The 14,538-nt window shown below is 44.1% G+C and overlaps 5 protein-coding genes across 5 annotated transcripts; 2 read left to right on the top strand and 3 right to left on the bottom strand.

The window, feature by feature from the left end:
* Positions 1 to 3,453: 3,453 nt before the first annotated feature.
* On the top strand, positions 3,454 to 6,338 carry LOC9629435 (pentatricopeptide repeat-containing protein OTP51, chloroplastic). Its single transcript, XM_002975263.2, has 2 exons — positions 3,454 to 4,315; positions 4,365 to 6,338. The coding sequence occupies exons 1-2, from the start codon at positions 3,473 to 3,475 to the stop codon at positions 6,264 to 6,266; spliced, it is 2,745 nt and encodes a 914-aa protein (XP_002975309.1). The 5' UTR covers positions 3,454 to 3,472; the 3' UTR covers positions 6,267 to 6,338.
* Positions 6,238 to 7,690, bottom strand: LOC9629436 (glycerophosphodiester phosphodiesterase GDPD6). The gene is made up of 5 exons (XM_002975382.2): positions 7,489 to 7,690; positions 7,250 to 7,433; positions 7,127 to 7,201; positions 6,961 to 7,070; positions 6,238 to 6,914 (listed from the first exon to the last, which is right to left on the bottom strand). Exons 1-5 carry the CDS (start codon positions 7,654 to 7,656, stop codon positions 6,339 to 6,341), a joined length of 1,113 nt encoding a protein of 370 aa, XP_002975428.1. The 5' UTR covers positions 7,657 to 7,690; the 3' UTR covers positions 6,238 to 6,338.
* Positions 7,691 to 7,967: 277 nt separating this feature from the next.
* LOC9629926 (derlin-1) lies at positions 7,968 to 9,234 on the top strand. The gene is made up of 7 exons (XM_002975264.2): positions 7,968 to 8,026; positions 8,080 to 8,215; positions 8,270 to 8,343; positions 8,401 to 8,488; positions 8,542 to 8,673; positions 8,735 to 8,895; positions 8,959 to 9,234. The coding sequence occupies exons 1-7, from the start codon at positions 8,010 to 8,012 to the stop codon at positions 9,119 to 9,121; spliced, it is 771 nt and encodes a 256-aa protein (XP_002975310.1). The 5' UTR covers positions 7,968 to 8,009; the 3' UTR covers positions 9,122 to 9,234.
* On the bottom strand, positions 9,196 to 11,223 carry LOC9629437 (H/ACA ribonucleoprotein complex subunit 4). The gene has a single exon (XM_024680298.1). The coding sequence runs from the start codon at positions 11,187 to 11,189 to the stop codon at positions 9,444 to 9,446; it is 1,746 nt and encodes a 581-aa protein (XP_024536066.1). The 5' UTR covers positions 11,190 to 11,223; the 3' UTR covers positions 9,196 to 9,443.
* Positions 11,224 to 13,199: 1,976 nt separating this feature from the next.
* Positions 13,200 to 14,210, bottom strand: LOC9629927 (cell division control protein 2 homolog 3). The gene has a single exon (XM_002975384.1). The coding sequence runs from the start codon at positions 14,208 to 14,210 to the stop codon at positions 13,200 to 13,202; it is 1,011 nt and encodes a 336-aa protein (XP_002975430.1).
* Positions 14,211 to 14,538: the final 328 nt, after the last annotated feature.

Consider the following 14,538-nt stretch of genomic DNA (forward strand, 5'->3'; position numbering starts at 1 on the left):
ATTAATCCTATGGAGAGACATCTCATTTCATTCGAATCCCAACATCAACAATGTCAACAACATGGCATTATTTCAATTCTATCAACACCAAAACAAAGTTAGAAGAAAGTAAGAGTGAATCATCACTCAAAACTCTTTAGCAACCAAGCTAGCCAAAGTTGAAAATACCACCATGTCCAATCCAACACTACAAATTAAAAGTAACTAAATGATATTGATAAAGGTGGAATCAATATGCTAACATAAAAAAACTATACAAAATTATGACATGATCCTCCATAACACCATCCAGTAAAGCAAGTCTATCACTGCTAAATCATCATCGAACGAAACAAGTGTCACAGTCCTTGATGAAGTTTATAAACAATCATTAGTCGCAAAGCAACCAACAATCACTTTTCAACTTGCATTCACAAGACCCAAACATTAAACTCATGTCATTGAGTTATATACTTGTTCAACAAAAATATAATACCCCATGTATGAGATAAAGGTTTATGGACAAGCACGAACTAAATGACCACTTGAATCCAACACAACCGCAATAAACTCACCAACACATCTAACTAATAGCTCTAAGCATGCCTTAAAGAGGCTAGCTATGTATAATTAATATTTAGTCGAAATTAAAGTAAAGATCATGAAATGGACTTATGTTCATATACAACTTCCTCATAAACAAAACTATAGTATAGGTACTAACATCTCAACCCTAAATAACTAAGCTAGACATCACCATCCTTAGCCAAGGCACAATGCCACTAAGATTAAATCAAAATCAATGAGATTTATGAAATCTAATGAAATTTAATGAAATGCAATGTGCAACTTGCTACCAAACATAACACTACATAAAAAAAGCACAAAGGTCACCTTTTTAGAAAAGTGTAATAGCTACTTTTTTACACCAATTCCAAACTCTATTCAACTCAATTGCCTTAGCCCTAAAAGTTAGCATCCCTTTTGGGTTGTATCATACAAATTACATACTAAGGTTTAAGTTAACTGAAGTCAATTCCAACCCTTTTACTAGTTTATACTAATTTACTAGAATGCAATAGTTTTTTAGCAAAATAATCAACAAATCAACCATTGGAAAAGCTTAAGAAAATTTGTGGAAAATTTTTCATCCTAGAGAAAGAATGACTCTTTGTCTAAGAATACAAATTTTTAAGACTCAACCAACTTCCTCTTACCTACAACTTCATATAAGTTCATCTCAACACAAATTCTTATGATCCAATAGCATACTTAGCATTGAACATCATGCCCATATTTCCAAATTTAAATCCATCATCAATACCAGTAAAATGCAAAATAAACATCTAATGCTTGATTACAAGACCATATCTTCAAATATCTACATTGCACTAACACTCTTTTTCAACCACCTTCAAGATCTAATGTGAAGCCAAAACACTAGCAAAAAAAATAATATGAAAAATCAAGATTTAAGGAAAATTCTTCATCACTCGAAATAACAATGCCATTTTCACTAACACAAGTACTAGCGATATCAATGCCTCAACTACACACCTTCTCCATCCAACAATTTACTCCAAGTGCTAAAACAGATCAACTAATAAGTTAATTATCAAAAAAATATATATATAATTCAAAAAACAGTTCATAAAAGTTTAAATATAAAAAGAATATACTCATGAATAAAAGAGCACCTCTATTTTCAATTAATTAAGAGTTTTGTTAAGTGTCTTTGAATTTGAATAGTACTAGGCTAGATGACCTCTAAGAAAGTTTAAATTCATAAAAAAAAAAATGTATGTTATATCTGAAATTATATGACTTCCTAAAAATAAATTCCTAACAAATAAATAAATTCTCAGCCAACTCTTAATAAATTCCTATTGTCTTTCCTCTAAGCACAGTATATAGTAGGAAATTTTGGTTCATTTTTGCAAATAATAACAACTATATTGAAATCTCAAATAATTAAAAAAACAATAGAATTCCATAAATTTCATATATTGCTCTACAATGAGCATAAAATGCTATAGGCATTCCAACTTTAAATCCCACAAACTTTAAAATAATTTTAGAATATTCTTATGGTTTGTGTCATTTTACATAGTTATCTCTAAGCTCCCCACCCTTTGCAACAATGCAAAAATGTTTTTATTAATTTAAATTAAAAGGGAGCTATGGTGTTTTTGTTGCTAAATTATGCCTATATAATATAACAAGCAAGTCAATGAATTTAAAAAATTCTAATCTTATAGTCACAAAATTTCAAAGATGATGAATGGTTATGGATGGTCATCTAAGAGGCCATTTACATGGCTAGGTCCTAATGAACACTAGATTCTGGAGAATATCCTTTAAGAATATTTGATTTCATGTGTAGAATATGCATCTTCACTTGGAGAATATTCATGGGGAATATATGTTTTCACACCAAAAATATTCAATTTCAAGGATAAAATATTCTTCCAGAAAATGTTTTTCATACAAAAAATGTTTTAATGCTTAAAACTATATTTAGCCTTCCATGAAAAACTCTACAAGATCTTGCTTGCGAGTGGGATAGAAGGAGCTCCATGTAAGAAGGATCACTCTGGCGCCACTCTTACTTTACAGAAGTGTTCTGTGGGGGGAACACTGCTGCTCGGCATCATAGTTTGTCCGTTCTCGTGTTTTCATGCAGAGGATGTCAGATGTCCCTAATGCTACATGTTACTTTGCATCAAAAACCAATAACAAAAATCTGATATCATACGAGATCCGGCTCGTGATAAAATTGAAAGCCAGAGCCTTGTCCTTGCTCATGTGTGGAAACTTAACGCGAATTCGTCGTCCACATCAAAGTGAGTCGAGAGATTCAGGAGAAGTATTTTATCAAAACCGGGAGATAATCTATAAGAGCTTACGTCTCCCATGGATGGTTATTGCAGACTGCATGCAAAGCCGTGCCGCAAGAAAATCAGCAAAAGATAGTTCAGATGCAAATCCACATCCTTTTAAGCCAAGAGCTCAAAGCGAGGAACAAGAAGTACTCTTCCATGTCCACTTACACTCGCTACTTCATGCCTAGGCAGTAAAAACACACAGAATTAGAGATTGTTTCACAGCCAGCAATTTTCCTCACCAGAGAACACATCCAACCTGTAGATCGGGAGAAAGGCTGTCGAAAATAGCAATGCGCACTTTGTGGATCTCAGACGACAATTTATCGAGAGAACCAACGTTAAGAAAACAAACAAAAACCATCACACCACCTCCCAGTTGTTCAAAGACAAAAGAAAACTCGAGAGATCTCAAGGACATGCTTCAAGAGTTTAGCAGCGACGATGGTCCAGAAAACCTCGTCAAAGCTTAAGTCAGTGGCTCTGGCTTCCACTCTTCCACAGGAAGCTTGCTCAAGGATGCATCCTGGACGTAATCAAGGTTCCAAACTTGTGTGGGTTCGATTCCTGAGTTCCATGGGTTTAGGGCTTTGCTATGCTCTCCGGGGAGAATGTCGTGCAATGGCCTCGTCGCAATGCCGTCGATGACATCGATTCTTGCCAAGCGCGCTGGCTGCTACACATCGATCCGTGGTAAGTGCCTCCTCGCGACAGCGGCCGCGGAATTTCCAGCGCGGAGCAGCAGCGACGTCTCGGTTCCTGGCCAGGGATTTCGCAACCGGCCGCAGCGGGTTCCCTGGGGCAGTGATTTCTGGGAGAGAGGGAATGGAGGCGATAGAGGACGGGAATTTAGTGATAGAGATGCTGGCGGAGCTGTGGAAGAAGGAGGTGTGCCATTCAAGGACCCGAAGAGGACACCCAGGAAGCCGAGGAAGAGGCTCCAGCAGCTCCCACCGTATGGAAATCCGCGAGAATCGGACATTAGATTCTCGAGGAGGGAGAACGAGATTGGGAGAGCGACGAAAATTCTCTCGTCCTTGAATGAAGCTCCTCCAAAGAGTGCTGTTATAGAACGCTCCAGTGATAGCACCGCCGAGAGAGACGAGGGTGGTTTTCCGGACGAGGCTCCAGCGTGTGCCGTGAAGCAAATTCCTGCTTATCCGACCACCATCTATGGCCACCCGATCGAGCACTGGAGAGTCAAAGTTTTGGAGAAGAAGAAGGCCAGAGCGGCAGAGCTAGCGAAGCTGGACGCCGACTTGGATGAGAGCGTTTATCTCAACGAGGAGTGGAAGAGAAAAAGGATACACTGGCTGTGCACCGAGATTCCTCGCCTGGACTCCATGCAAACCGTGAAGATCTTAAACTCGCAGGTGAAGTGGTTACATAACAAGGACATATCCATCGTGTGCCATCGGCTTCTCAGCATCGACCACTTCATTCGAGCTCACAGGGTACGTAGTTTTGCTTCCTTTGTTCCTTCGATCACACCATTTTGATCAGGTTTTCAAGTGGTCGCAGCAACGTCCATGGTTCGTTCTCGACTTTCAGCTCGCCAGCAGGATGTCCGAGCTACTCGGCCAGACGGGAAAAGTCGGAAGAGCTCGCGACTTGTTTGATATCATCATCCAGTACGCTTATGTTCCCAAGGAATCCACCTACAGCACTCTCATCAAGTCTTATTTACAGGATGGCAGATACAAATACGTCGACGAGGCTTGGAAGCTCTACAACCGGATGAGAGAGTTTGGAGGATACGAACCCCCGGCGATTGTCAAGCACTCGCTCTTCAAGTTTTTGACGGAGAGTGGGAAGGCGAGCTTGAGGTGGGCCGACAGAGCTAATGCCGTCTTCAACAGCATCCGGGAGTGTAATCTTCCGTGCACGACAGAGATGTACGAGACTCTAGTGATCATCCACGCCGTGAAGGGAGACGAAGCACGAGTCCAGTTTCTAGTTGACGACATGAAGTCACAGGGTCTGGAGCTCTCTCCGTTGATCTTTGGAGCACTTATCCGGGTGTGCTCCAAGAGTGGCAACTATGTCAAAGCCGAGAAGCTCTTCGAGCAGCTGAAAGAAACGCAGGAAGAGCTCGACTGGCACTACTACATAGCCCTCATGGAAGCTTACGGCAAGGCAGGTCTCCCTGGCAAAGCTATGGACTTGTTCAGGGAAACGGAAAACTCTCCGACTTTTCCAAAGTTTGCTCTCTTCAAGATCATCATCGAGGTGATGGCTAGCAATGACCAAGTAGAAGCTACGGAGGAGCTCCTAGGCAAGCTCCACCCCAGCCTCTACAAGTTCCAAACTTTGCAGTCGGCTTTCAACGCAGTGATGGAGATGTACTCAAGGCTTGGCAAGTTCGACAAGGTGGACTCGACCTACGCGTACATGTCCAAGCATGGCTGCCGTCCAAACAGGGAATCCTACCACTTACAGCTCCAGGCATTCATCGACAGTGGTCGCCTCGACAAGGCCGAAGAGCTTTACAACAATATGATAGAGAGGAAGTGCCTGAGGCCAGACTTCAAGACGCACGGGATAATGCTGGGAGCATACGGCAAAGCAGACCGGAAGGACAAAGTCAAGGAGATCTTCAAGCTGCTGACTGAGCACCGGCAGCCAGTCCCGGAAGAGTTCCAGCCTTACGTGGAGGCGTCGGTGAAGACAACCTGGGTGGAAAAGGCGAAGCTCTACGTGAGACCGAAGCTCACGTCCACGCAGCGAGCGATCCTAGCGGGAGTGCTGCTAGCGGGCACGCGAATGACCGCAGCGTCCTACAACGGTGCGTGCATCCACTTCGAGCAGGACGCGGAGAGCTACAAAGGCCAGGCTCTGATACACAACTTGTACGAGATCTTCACGGACTGGGCAGTGGAGACTCCCAAGGTGGTGGAGGACAGCGGCGGCCAAGGCAGGAAGCTCCACTTCCAGACGACGCCAAACGTGAAGTTCTACTTCTACTACCACCAGTACAGGCCGAACGGGGAGCAAAAGATACCGCGCTTGGTTCACCGGTGGATCCCCGAGCTAACGCTGGCCTACTGGTACATGTATGGCGGTCATAGATCTCTGGACGGCCGATCGATGGTTTTCAACGCGGAAGCTTACGATCACAAGGAGCTGTGCCTGGTGGTGGAAGCCATGTACGAGAGGAGGATCCAGTGCCGGATAATGCGAGACGAGCGTGGCAAGCACTACCTCGAGATTAGCAGCGAGTCGGCGGTGTGGCTGTGGAAGCTCGTCGCCGAGTACGTTCTCCCGGAGCTAATTCCTCTGCTCAAGATCGAGCCCACCTCCGAGCAAGTGCTCGAGCTCCCGGAGCCGACACATCCATTCTCCGGAGAAGAGACTGATAGCGAGAAAGAAGACGATCTTAGCGAGGATCAAAACTTCCTTCCATAGATCTTGGAGGCAAAGAAGAAACTTCAAGGAGACAAAGAACATCTAAACTTCACTGCCCTTCTTGGAGACAAACTAAACTTCACAGCTCTTCCATAGATCTGGGCTCTTGGCGATGGCATTCATATAGCTTGTGAGAGTGGAAGGGAAGTCGGTCATCACAGCGTCCACTCGCAATCCCTGCAAGAAGTAATCAAACTCGCGGTATGGATCCGCCCGGAAGTCTTTGGCCATGAACTGGGCTTCGTTGCGAAAGGTGGCGGGATGGATCATGAGGCCTCTTACGTGCGCCCGGTCCACTATATCCGACGGCGGTGAGAGCCTCCCCGTGGTCTCGTCTATGGGCGCTATGGTGTTCTTGTCCGTCGATATGCCTGCCACGTACGATTTGATGAAATCCAGGTATGCGTCGCTGCTTAGCTCCGAGTATGGCTGGAGTGTGTCTTGGGCGAGGTCCGTGTCTCTGCCAATGTTGAAGATCTTTGGCGACTTGGTCTGGTTTGCAACGCGCAGGATCGAGAGTGGTGCAAAGGATTGGATGAAAATCGGCTGCTGGAGCCACGATTCGGAGAGATACGGTGCGTTGTAGCCATACTTGAGCAGTGTTTCCACGTATTTGTCTTCGAAGAGCTTCCCGTGCGGCCATGTTACCTGAGAGATTAAAGACAGTTTGGGTGATTTTCGCCTTAGAGCTTACATGCTTGTTGATGAAGACTGGGTTTTTTATCTCCGGATCAATGCCCACAACTCTGGGTGCCTCCAATGCAATCGCAATGTACTCCTCGAATGTTGGTATTTGATACATCCCTGAAAGAAGCAAACTTGCTCTATGAGAACACTTCAAAACTACTGGCATCTCTTACCATTGTAAGCTTGATCCCTAAACTCATAGCGCTGGTGGACACGGAGGGACTTGATCTCATCCAAGGTGAAGTCGACTGTTCCAGACGAGAAAGATTTTAACTAGAAGAGACTCAAGAAAGTACCCGCAAAAAAACCAGTGATGTTCTCGCCCTCCACTGGATAGGTTGCTCTTCTACTTGCAAACTCTGGGCGTTGCGCAACATCGGTTATGGCGTCCAGAGTGGTGTCGTGCAAGCAGATGAGGAACCCATCCTTGGTAGCTCCAATGTCCGTTTCAATGATGTCTATGCCTTCTTGTATTGCCCTCTGCAGAGAAACCACTGATAAGAATAGATTTGGCAACCGCGAGAGAAGTGAGAACCTTGAACGCTGGAACAGTTGATTCAGGAAATTCCCCATTGGCTCCACGATGGGCAATGGAGTAGGGGCCGCTGGTCTTGAAAGGAGCTCTGTGGTGAAATCCACCGGGAAGTCCTTGGCTGGAGATCACAAATTCGAAGGCCAGTAGCGCAAACAAACACAATGCCATTGTCAATGAAGCAAGGTTAATTAGTCTTCACAAAGTCGACTCATACATAGCATGAAGATGCTGCTCCATTTGTCGCAATCGTTGCTATTATCGAAATATCATATAAAAGGATCATAGACTTTCAGAGATCTCCAACATCCAGCATTAATTATATAGTATCTTAATTTGCGAACTGTTATTAGGAATAGATGAGCATTTGAGCTAGTTGTAATATTCTGCTACACTGGTCATGTTGGTCAACATAGTCAACGTCACTGTAAAGCCCTAAATTTGAGATTCGAACCTGTGTCTCTTAAAACAGAGTGTGTAGGTCGAACCTAAGTTTTTTGAAAGACCTAAAAATTCTCGCGTCCATGTCTTCACCGGCAGAGTGAGCTCCTCCTCATTCTCTCGATTCATTGCTTGATCCCCTCGCTTGTGCAGGTTCTATCACTCGCTGCCGCCGATTATCAAGTTCTATGGCACAACTTGCTTGCTCCTCACTACCGTGGAGCGATTGGGCCTTGTCAGTGGGATGCTTCTCTACTTCTCGCCAGAGCTCGCATTCAAGAAGCTCCAGGTGAGTCGGATCGCTGTTTCTTGGCTAGATTGGCTTTGTTTGCTCTCGCTTTAGCTATGGAGGGCCGTTACGAATTTCTTCTTCCTCGGGACCTTCTCGATGAACTTCGCGATCCAGCTGATAATGCTGTAGGTGATCGATCGTCCAAGCTTTGTCGTCATTCACACCCTCTTCGTTGTTTCCAGGGCACGCTATGGCGTCCAGCTCGAGAGATCATTCGTTAGCACGGGACAGTTCGTGTGGATGATGGTCGTCTCGGCGCTCACTCTTCTGGTAAGAACTGATCTATTTTCTCGAGTCTCGGGATCGATTTTCTTCTCTTGCAGGGCATCGCCACCGTGTTTCCCAGCCTGAACTTCTGGTTCATGGGATCGGTGCTCGTGTTCATGCTCGTCTACCTCTGGTCACGCGAGTTCCCAAACGCCAGCGTGAGCATGCTCGGCCTTGTCACAATCCAGGTGAAAATCACTCTTTCTTTCTCGTCTTTCTTCTTCACTCACTCCATCCATCGCCTTCCAGGGGTTCTACGTGCCATGGGCAATGCTCTTCATCAACACCATGTTTGGAGGCTCCTTCCTCCACGACCTCCTGGGAATCGTCATGGGCCACCTCTATCACTTCCTCACTGTTCTTTACCCGCGGTCGGGAGGACGGGACTTTCTTCGAGCTCCACGCTTCGTGTAAGACTTTCTCTTTTCCTCGCTCTTGGTTTGATCGCCAGCGCTTTTGGTTTTACTTTCCAGCCACAAGCTTCTGGCCAAGTATGGGATCATCCACAGCGTCCCGCGGCAGCCAGATCGTAGCAGCCGCCCGCAGCCACAGGCAGAGTCGCCTCCATCTGCCCCGCCATCCGCCGCCGAAGGGACGGCATTCCGTGGACGAAGTTACCGCTTGAATCGAGACTAAGAAGCAAGAAAAGAAGAAACCAACTCTTTTTGTTCTAGCCTGACTTGCAAATGGCAAATGGACCTTACAAGAAGTAGCGAAAGCTCCTCACAAATCGAGGACTCTTCTTTTCATCGTCTCTGATATCGTTTCTTAAGTTAGATCTCTCGGAAGCTGATTGAAGAAGCCAAGGCCACAACGTTGGAAAAATAAAGCAAAGATGAAACATACTCTTGTGCTGGGCTGGATGATTTCTTATCGGCGCTGCAGCGGGTCTGTCATAAAATAAAACTACAAAAGGATGATTAGCTCCACAGAAAAGAAGCGGCATGAAGAACCAGCATCACTCTTCTTCCGCGCTTTTCTTCTTCTTTTTCTTCTTCTCCGAGGTTGGCGGCTCTGAGTCCAGTACTACAACGTCTTCGCTCGATTCGCCTTTGTGCTTCTTCTCCTTCTTCTTCTTCTCTTGCTTTGGAGTTTCTTCCACGGCCTCCTGTTCTTCCTGTTCTTGCTTTACCTTTTTCTTCTCCTTCCTGGAGGTCGGAGTTTCTTCCAGTTCGACCTCGACCTCGGCCTCTGCCCTCTTCTTTTTCTTCTTCTTCTTCTCCGTTCCCCCATCGGCTGCGTCTACCATCTCCACATCTGCGCTCTCCACTACAGCCTTCTTCTTCTTGTCTTTCTTCTTCCCGCCGTCCTCCATGGCCACCGCTGCTCCCACCATAGCCATTTCATTGCCAGCAGCGACTACAGGAAGATCCACAGTCTCGATCTTAATCTTCACACCTCCCGCGGCGGCTGCGCTAGACGTACCAACGGCAGGATGGTTCCTCAGCCACTCCTGCGGCGTCTTCTCGTTGGGCTTGCCATGCTTGTCGAGCAGCCCGGACGCGATCATCTGTTTCTTGGCGGAAGCTCTCGGCCCAAGCCCCCACTTCCTGGGATAAGTGTCCCTCTCCATCACCACCCTCTTCACCTTCGCCACCACGCCGTGGTCGCACGTCGCCATGTCCGACGTGCTCATCTGCGCGATGCCCAGAGCGATGGCCTCGCCTTTGGTGGTCATGAGCACCACCTCGGTGCCGACTCCAACCTTGGAGTCAAAGCGGAGCAGCCCCGGGATCATGAGCTTGGCACCGTAGCAAATGGCGTTCACTGCCGAGTCCTTGACGACGATCCGGGGATAGTTCGTGAGGAGAACCTCGAGCGGCATGATCACCCGCCGCAGGTAGCTCTCATCCTTGTAGTTGTCGTAGACCCACTGCGCGTCCAGGACGTCGTGCATGGTGACCAAGTTGTCCTTCTCGCCGAGGATCCCCGACTGGACCCTCCGGAGCTCCTGCATGTGTCCCCCGACCCCGAGGAGCAAGCCGAGATGGACGCACAGCGTCCGGATGTAAGTCCCGGCCTCGCACTCCACCCAGAACACCACCAAGTGCTTGTCCGCATCGAACTCGAGGAGCTTGCTCTGGTAGATGGTCCTCACCCGGAGCTGGCGCTTCACGGCAGAGATGAGCGGTGGCCTCTGGAAGAGCGCGCCGGTGAGAGTCTCCAGCCCCCGCGCAACCTTGGCCACGTCCTCCACCGCCGAGTGGAGCCGCGCGACGCACACGTACTGCTTGCCGGCTCCCTGCTGCGCCTTGACGAGGCGCGTCGCTCGATCCACGCACACGATGAGGCTGCCGGTGACCTTGGGATCCAGCGTCCCGCTGTGGCCGGTCTTGTCCACTCGGAGAATGCGCTTGATCCAGGCCACCACCTCGTGCGAAGAGGGATTGGAGGGCTTGTCGAGATTGATGACACCATACCTCACGTAGTCGAAGAGGGGGCGCTTGAGCGGCGTGAAGCCCGTGGGCAGCGGCGTGTAGTGGCCCGTGCGGACGTTGAGGGCGTCGTAGTTCTTGAGCAGCAGCGGCCACTTGGAGGTGTCGAGCGACGGCACGAACGACTGCGGCTTGATGAGGTAGTCGGTGCCTGCCTGCGCGTCGCCGAGGCTGGCGGCGCCAGTGGCGCCTCCGAGTTCTCCATGGGCCACGGCCACCACTTCCTCGCCCTTGGAGCGCTTGCGCTTCTTCTTCTCCGGCGCCTCCATTTCTTCTCAAAAACCCTAAAGTCGGCACTAGGTTTAGGGTTTAGGGCTTTGATAGCATATTCGTTTGAAAATCTCGTTTTGGGTTGTAGCTCACCAAGGTTATCACTATTGCTCTTACAGTGTATTACTCTATTGCTTGTAGCATTTTGAGAAAACTGCATAATTATAGACATTTATGTTGTTGATTACATTTCTTTTATAACAGTGTTTTAAAATTCAAAAAGTTACTAATATTAAAAGGAATAAAAATTAAAATCATATTAAAAATAGTACCTTAATTTTTAATATATATTAATATAATAATAATTTATTTAACATAAAATTTTAAAAAGAAAAGTAGCAAGGATTAATTTGTGGAAAACAAAATTGTACTTTTAGTTAAAATGTAATATAACAACTATTAGCTAATTTTGTGAACTTAAAATCTCTTTAGTTATAATTTATTTGATTTTCTAGCTAGCTTACTACTATATTAAAATAAAAAAATAATATTTTAACACTTAGATTTTTACTATTTTTAATTTCATTTTAATAAAATTAATTACTAATTTATTATATAAATTTAATTTTTATGCTCTAAAGCATAAACAGTGAAAACTAATTTAAAATATGTATAATTTTTGTATCAATTTCAATATTACTCATTATTCTGTAGTTAAGTTTCCTTGAAAAACTATTTTAAGAATATAATTACATTTTTATTTTTATATATATGAGCTATCAAATATATAAAAATATTTAAGTTAAAAGATGGCTACTAAAGCTGCTTATGGCGAGGTAGATGAAGTTAGTGAGGAGGTTATTAGTAGCATTATAGCTGAATCTTTTTATGATTTATTTTTTAATAAATATTTTAAGTGAACTAGTATATAATTATTATGATTTTAAAATTACTCCAATTTTAAAATTTACATTTCTAAATAATTAATATTTTTTAATTTTTAAATTTCAAAGTTATAAAAAATATTTAGAGGAATTATAAATTTAGCAAAATAATAGCTAATAATGAAGAGATAAAAATAAACATAGCAAAATCGCAAATCATGATGAAGGAACTTTAGACTATAGTTAATCATTACCTTGGTAAAAGAATTTGTACTCACAATTAAGATGGATTAAACTACAATAGTATAAATCTAAACACAATTAATCCCTAAATAATATTTGTATTGTTTAGTTCTTTCTTCTCACTATTAAATGCTATCTTGATGTATAAAAAGTAAATAAAAAATATGCATAATTTAATTCTCCTTACCACCACCATCTTTATTAAATTTTCTTTTTATTTTTTATATTCATATTTGGAAAAACTTAAATAAATTTAAAAGTAATAAAGGAAAGGGTAAATAACAATATTGATTATCCTATAATAGGTATTGCATGTTGTCATTTAAAGAGAATGAAAAATTGAGCTATAACAATTATCTACATAATTGAAGCTGTAATTTTTATCATTAGGCAATCTACATTTTACATCCCCTTATGCAGATAATTATTTTTATAAATTATTTTATAATTTAATTTTACCTGCAATTATAATAGATTAATTCACTTAGAATTTTTATTATAAATCTAAATAACAAAAATCAGATAATGTTCAAAGGTATTTTCTATTTTTTATTAATTTTATTTTTAAATTTATGGTAAATTTAATAAGATTTATATTAGTTATTTCTGTGTTGTTTTATTTATAATTTTTTTAAAAATGATGTGTTATTATACTCGTATTCTATAAAGTAATATAAAGTTTTAAATAATTCTCATTAAAGTAAAATAAAAATAAAAATAGCACAATCTTATAATCAAATTTGTTAGTGTAAGGTAACAATGTCACTCATTAAGTCTCAAGAAATAAAGGATTAGATTTAGATGTATCTTTAAGATACAAAGTTTTGCAAAAACTTTGAATGAATTTACAGTCTTCAGAACATGATTGAGCTTTTGCATGATCTACTTAGAGAAAAATCCAAAACTTTGAATGTATACATTCACAGTCTTCACAAGCATTGTTTACATTGTAGCTATTGATGGTGCTGCGTTGTTGATTTTAAGCCAAGCTGGCCTAAAATTTGCACTCGCTGTCGCCATTGTCGGAAGCACTCGCCTGGCTTCCACAAATGTGTCATCGGCCTTCTCTTGGAAATATGGCATCTTCAAGGCGTTTTGCGCCGAGATCCTCCTCGCTGGATCAATCGCCAGCATCCTCTTGAGCAGCTCCACCGCATTGGGGTCTTTAATTCCGCTTCTCACGTCCTCGGCTTTCCACCACGCCATCTTCTCCAAGATCCTCTCGCGTGCTCGTTCTCGGCGCCTGTCTTGATAGCCCATGCCACAGCCATCGATGTCCAGCTTCTTGGCAAAATCAGCCACAAAATAGTTGAGCGAGTCTCCATCCTCCTCGTCGGGCACGTCAAAGGGATTGCTACCCAGGAGCATCTCCGCGAATATGCACCCGGCGCCCCACACGTCGATTGCGGTGCCAAAGCTGGTGGCACCCTTGAGAAGCTCCGGAGCGTTGAACGTCAGGGTCCCGACCTCGTTCGACCAGGGACGTGTCTGCAGCCTCCTCGCGGTAGTGAAGTCCGCCAGTTTCACCACAAACTTATTCTTCTCTCCATCCCTTTTTACAAGAACGTTGCTCGTCTTGATGTCTTGATGAACGATTCTGTGCGCGTGAATCCACGCCAGGCCCTCCAGGATCTGGCGCATCACGGCCTTGATGTCGTGCTCCCCAAGCTTGCGTGACGAGACCACATCGCGCAAACTCCCGTCCATGAGCTCCATCACCATGAACGTACCCTGGTTGTTGCAGGTCAACCCAAGAAGATTGACAACGTTGTCGTGCGCTACCTCTTCCAGGATCTCCGACTCGTTGATGATGGTATCGTAAAGGTACTCGTGCTCGTACATCTTCTTCATGGCTACTTTGTCTCCAGTCTCTCGGTGGAACCCAACCCTCACCTCTCCGTCCGCTCCAGCGCCTAGCAACCGCGCGTCACTCGCCCACACATAGTCTGCCATCGCTCGAAAAAATGAATGCTTAGGAAAACCTAAAGGATTTGTTTTATAGTAATTTGCAGAAAAGGCCAGCTTCAAGAAAAAGATGGAGAAAAAGGAGCTTAGTTTAATTACAAGTGTAAAAAGAAAGGAAAAAAAATCTTTAAATCTTGGTGGTGATGTCTCGCCCGGGAACGTATGGCAGCATATTCTCCTTGAGCTTCCGTAGGATCATCAAGAGAGCACCACCAACTTGTCTACACACACACAAAAGAGAGAAAAAAAAAAAAGGATCAGAAAACATAGAGAAGAAGCTTTTTTGTTGATCTCAAAGTTCATCGTTGTTGATCGA

Source organism: Selaginella moellendorffii, unplaced genomic scaffold, assembly GCF_000143415.4.
Source record: "Selaginella moellendorffii unplaced genomic scaffold, v1.0 SELMOscaffold_27, whole genome shotgun sequence".
Classification (NCBI taxonomy): domain Eukaryota; kingdom Viridiplantae; phylum Streptophyta; class Lycopodiopsida; order Selaginellales; family Selaginellaceae; genus Selaginella; species Selaginella moellendorffii.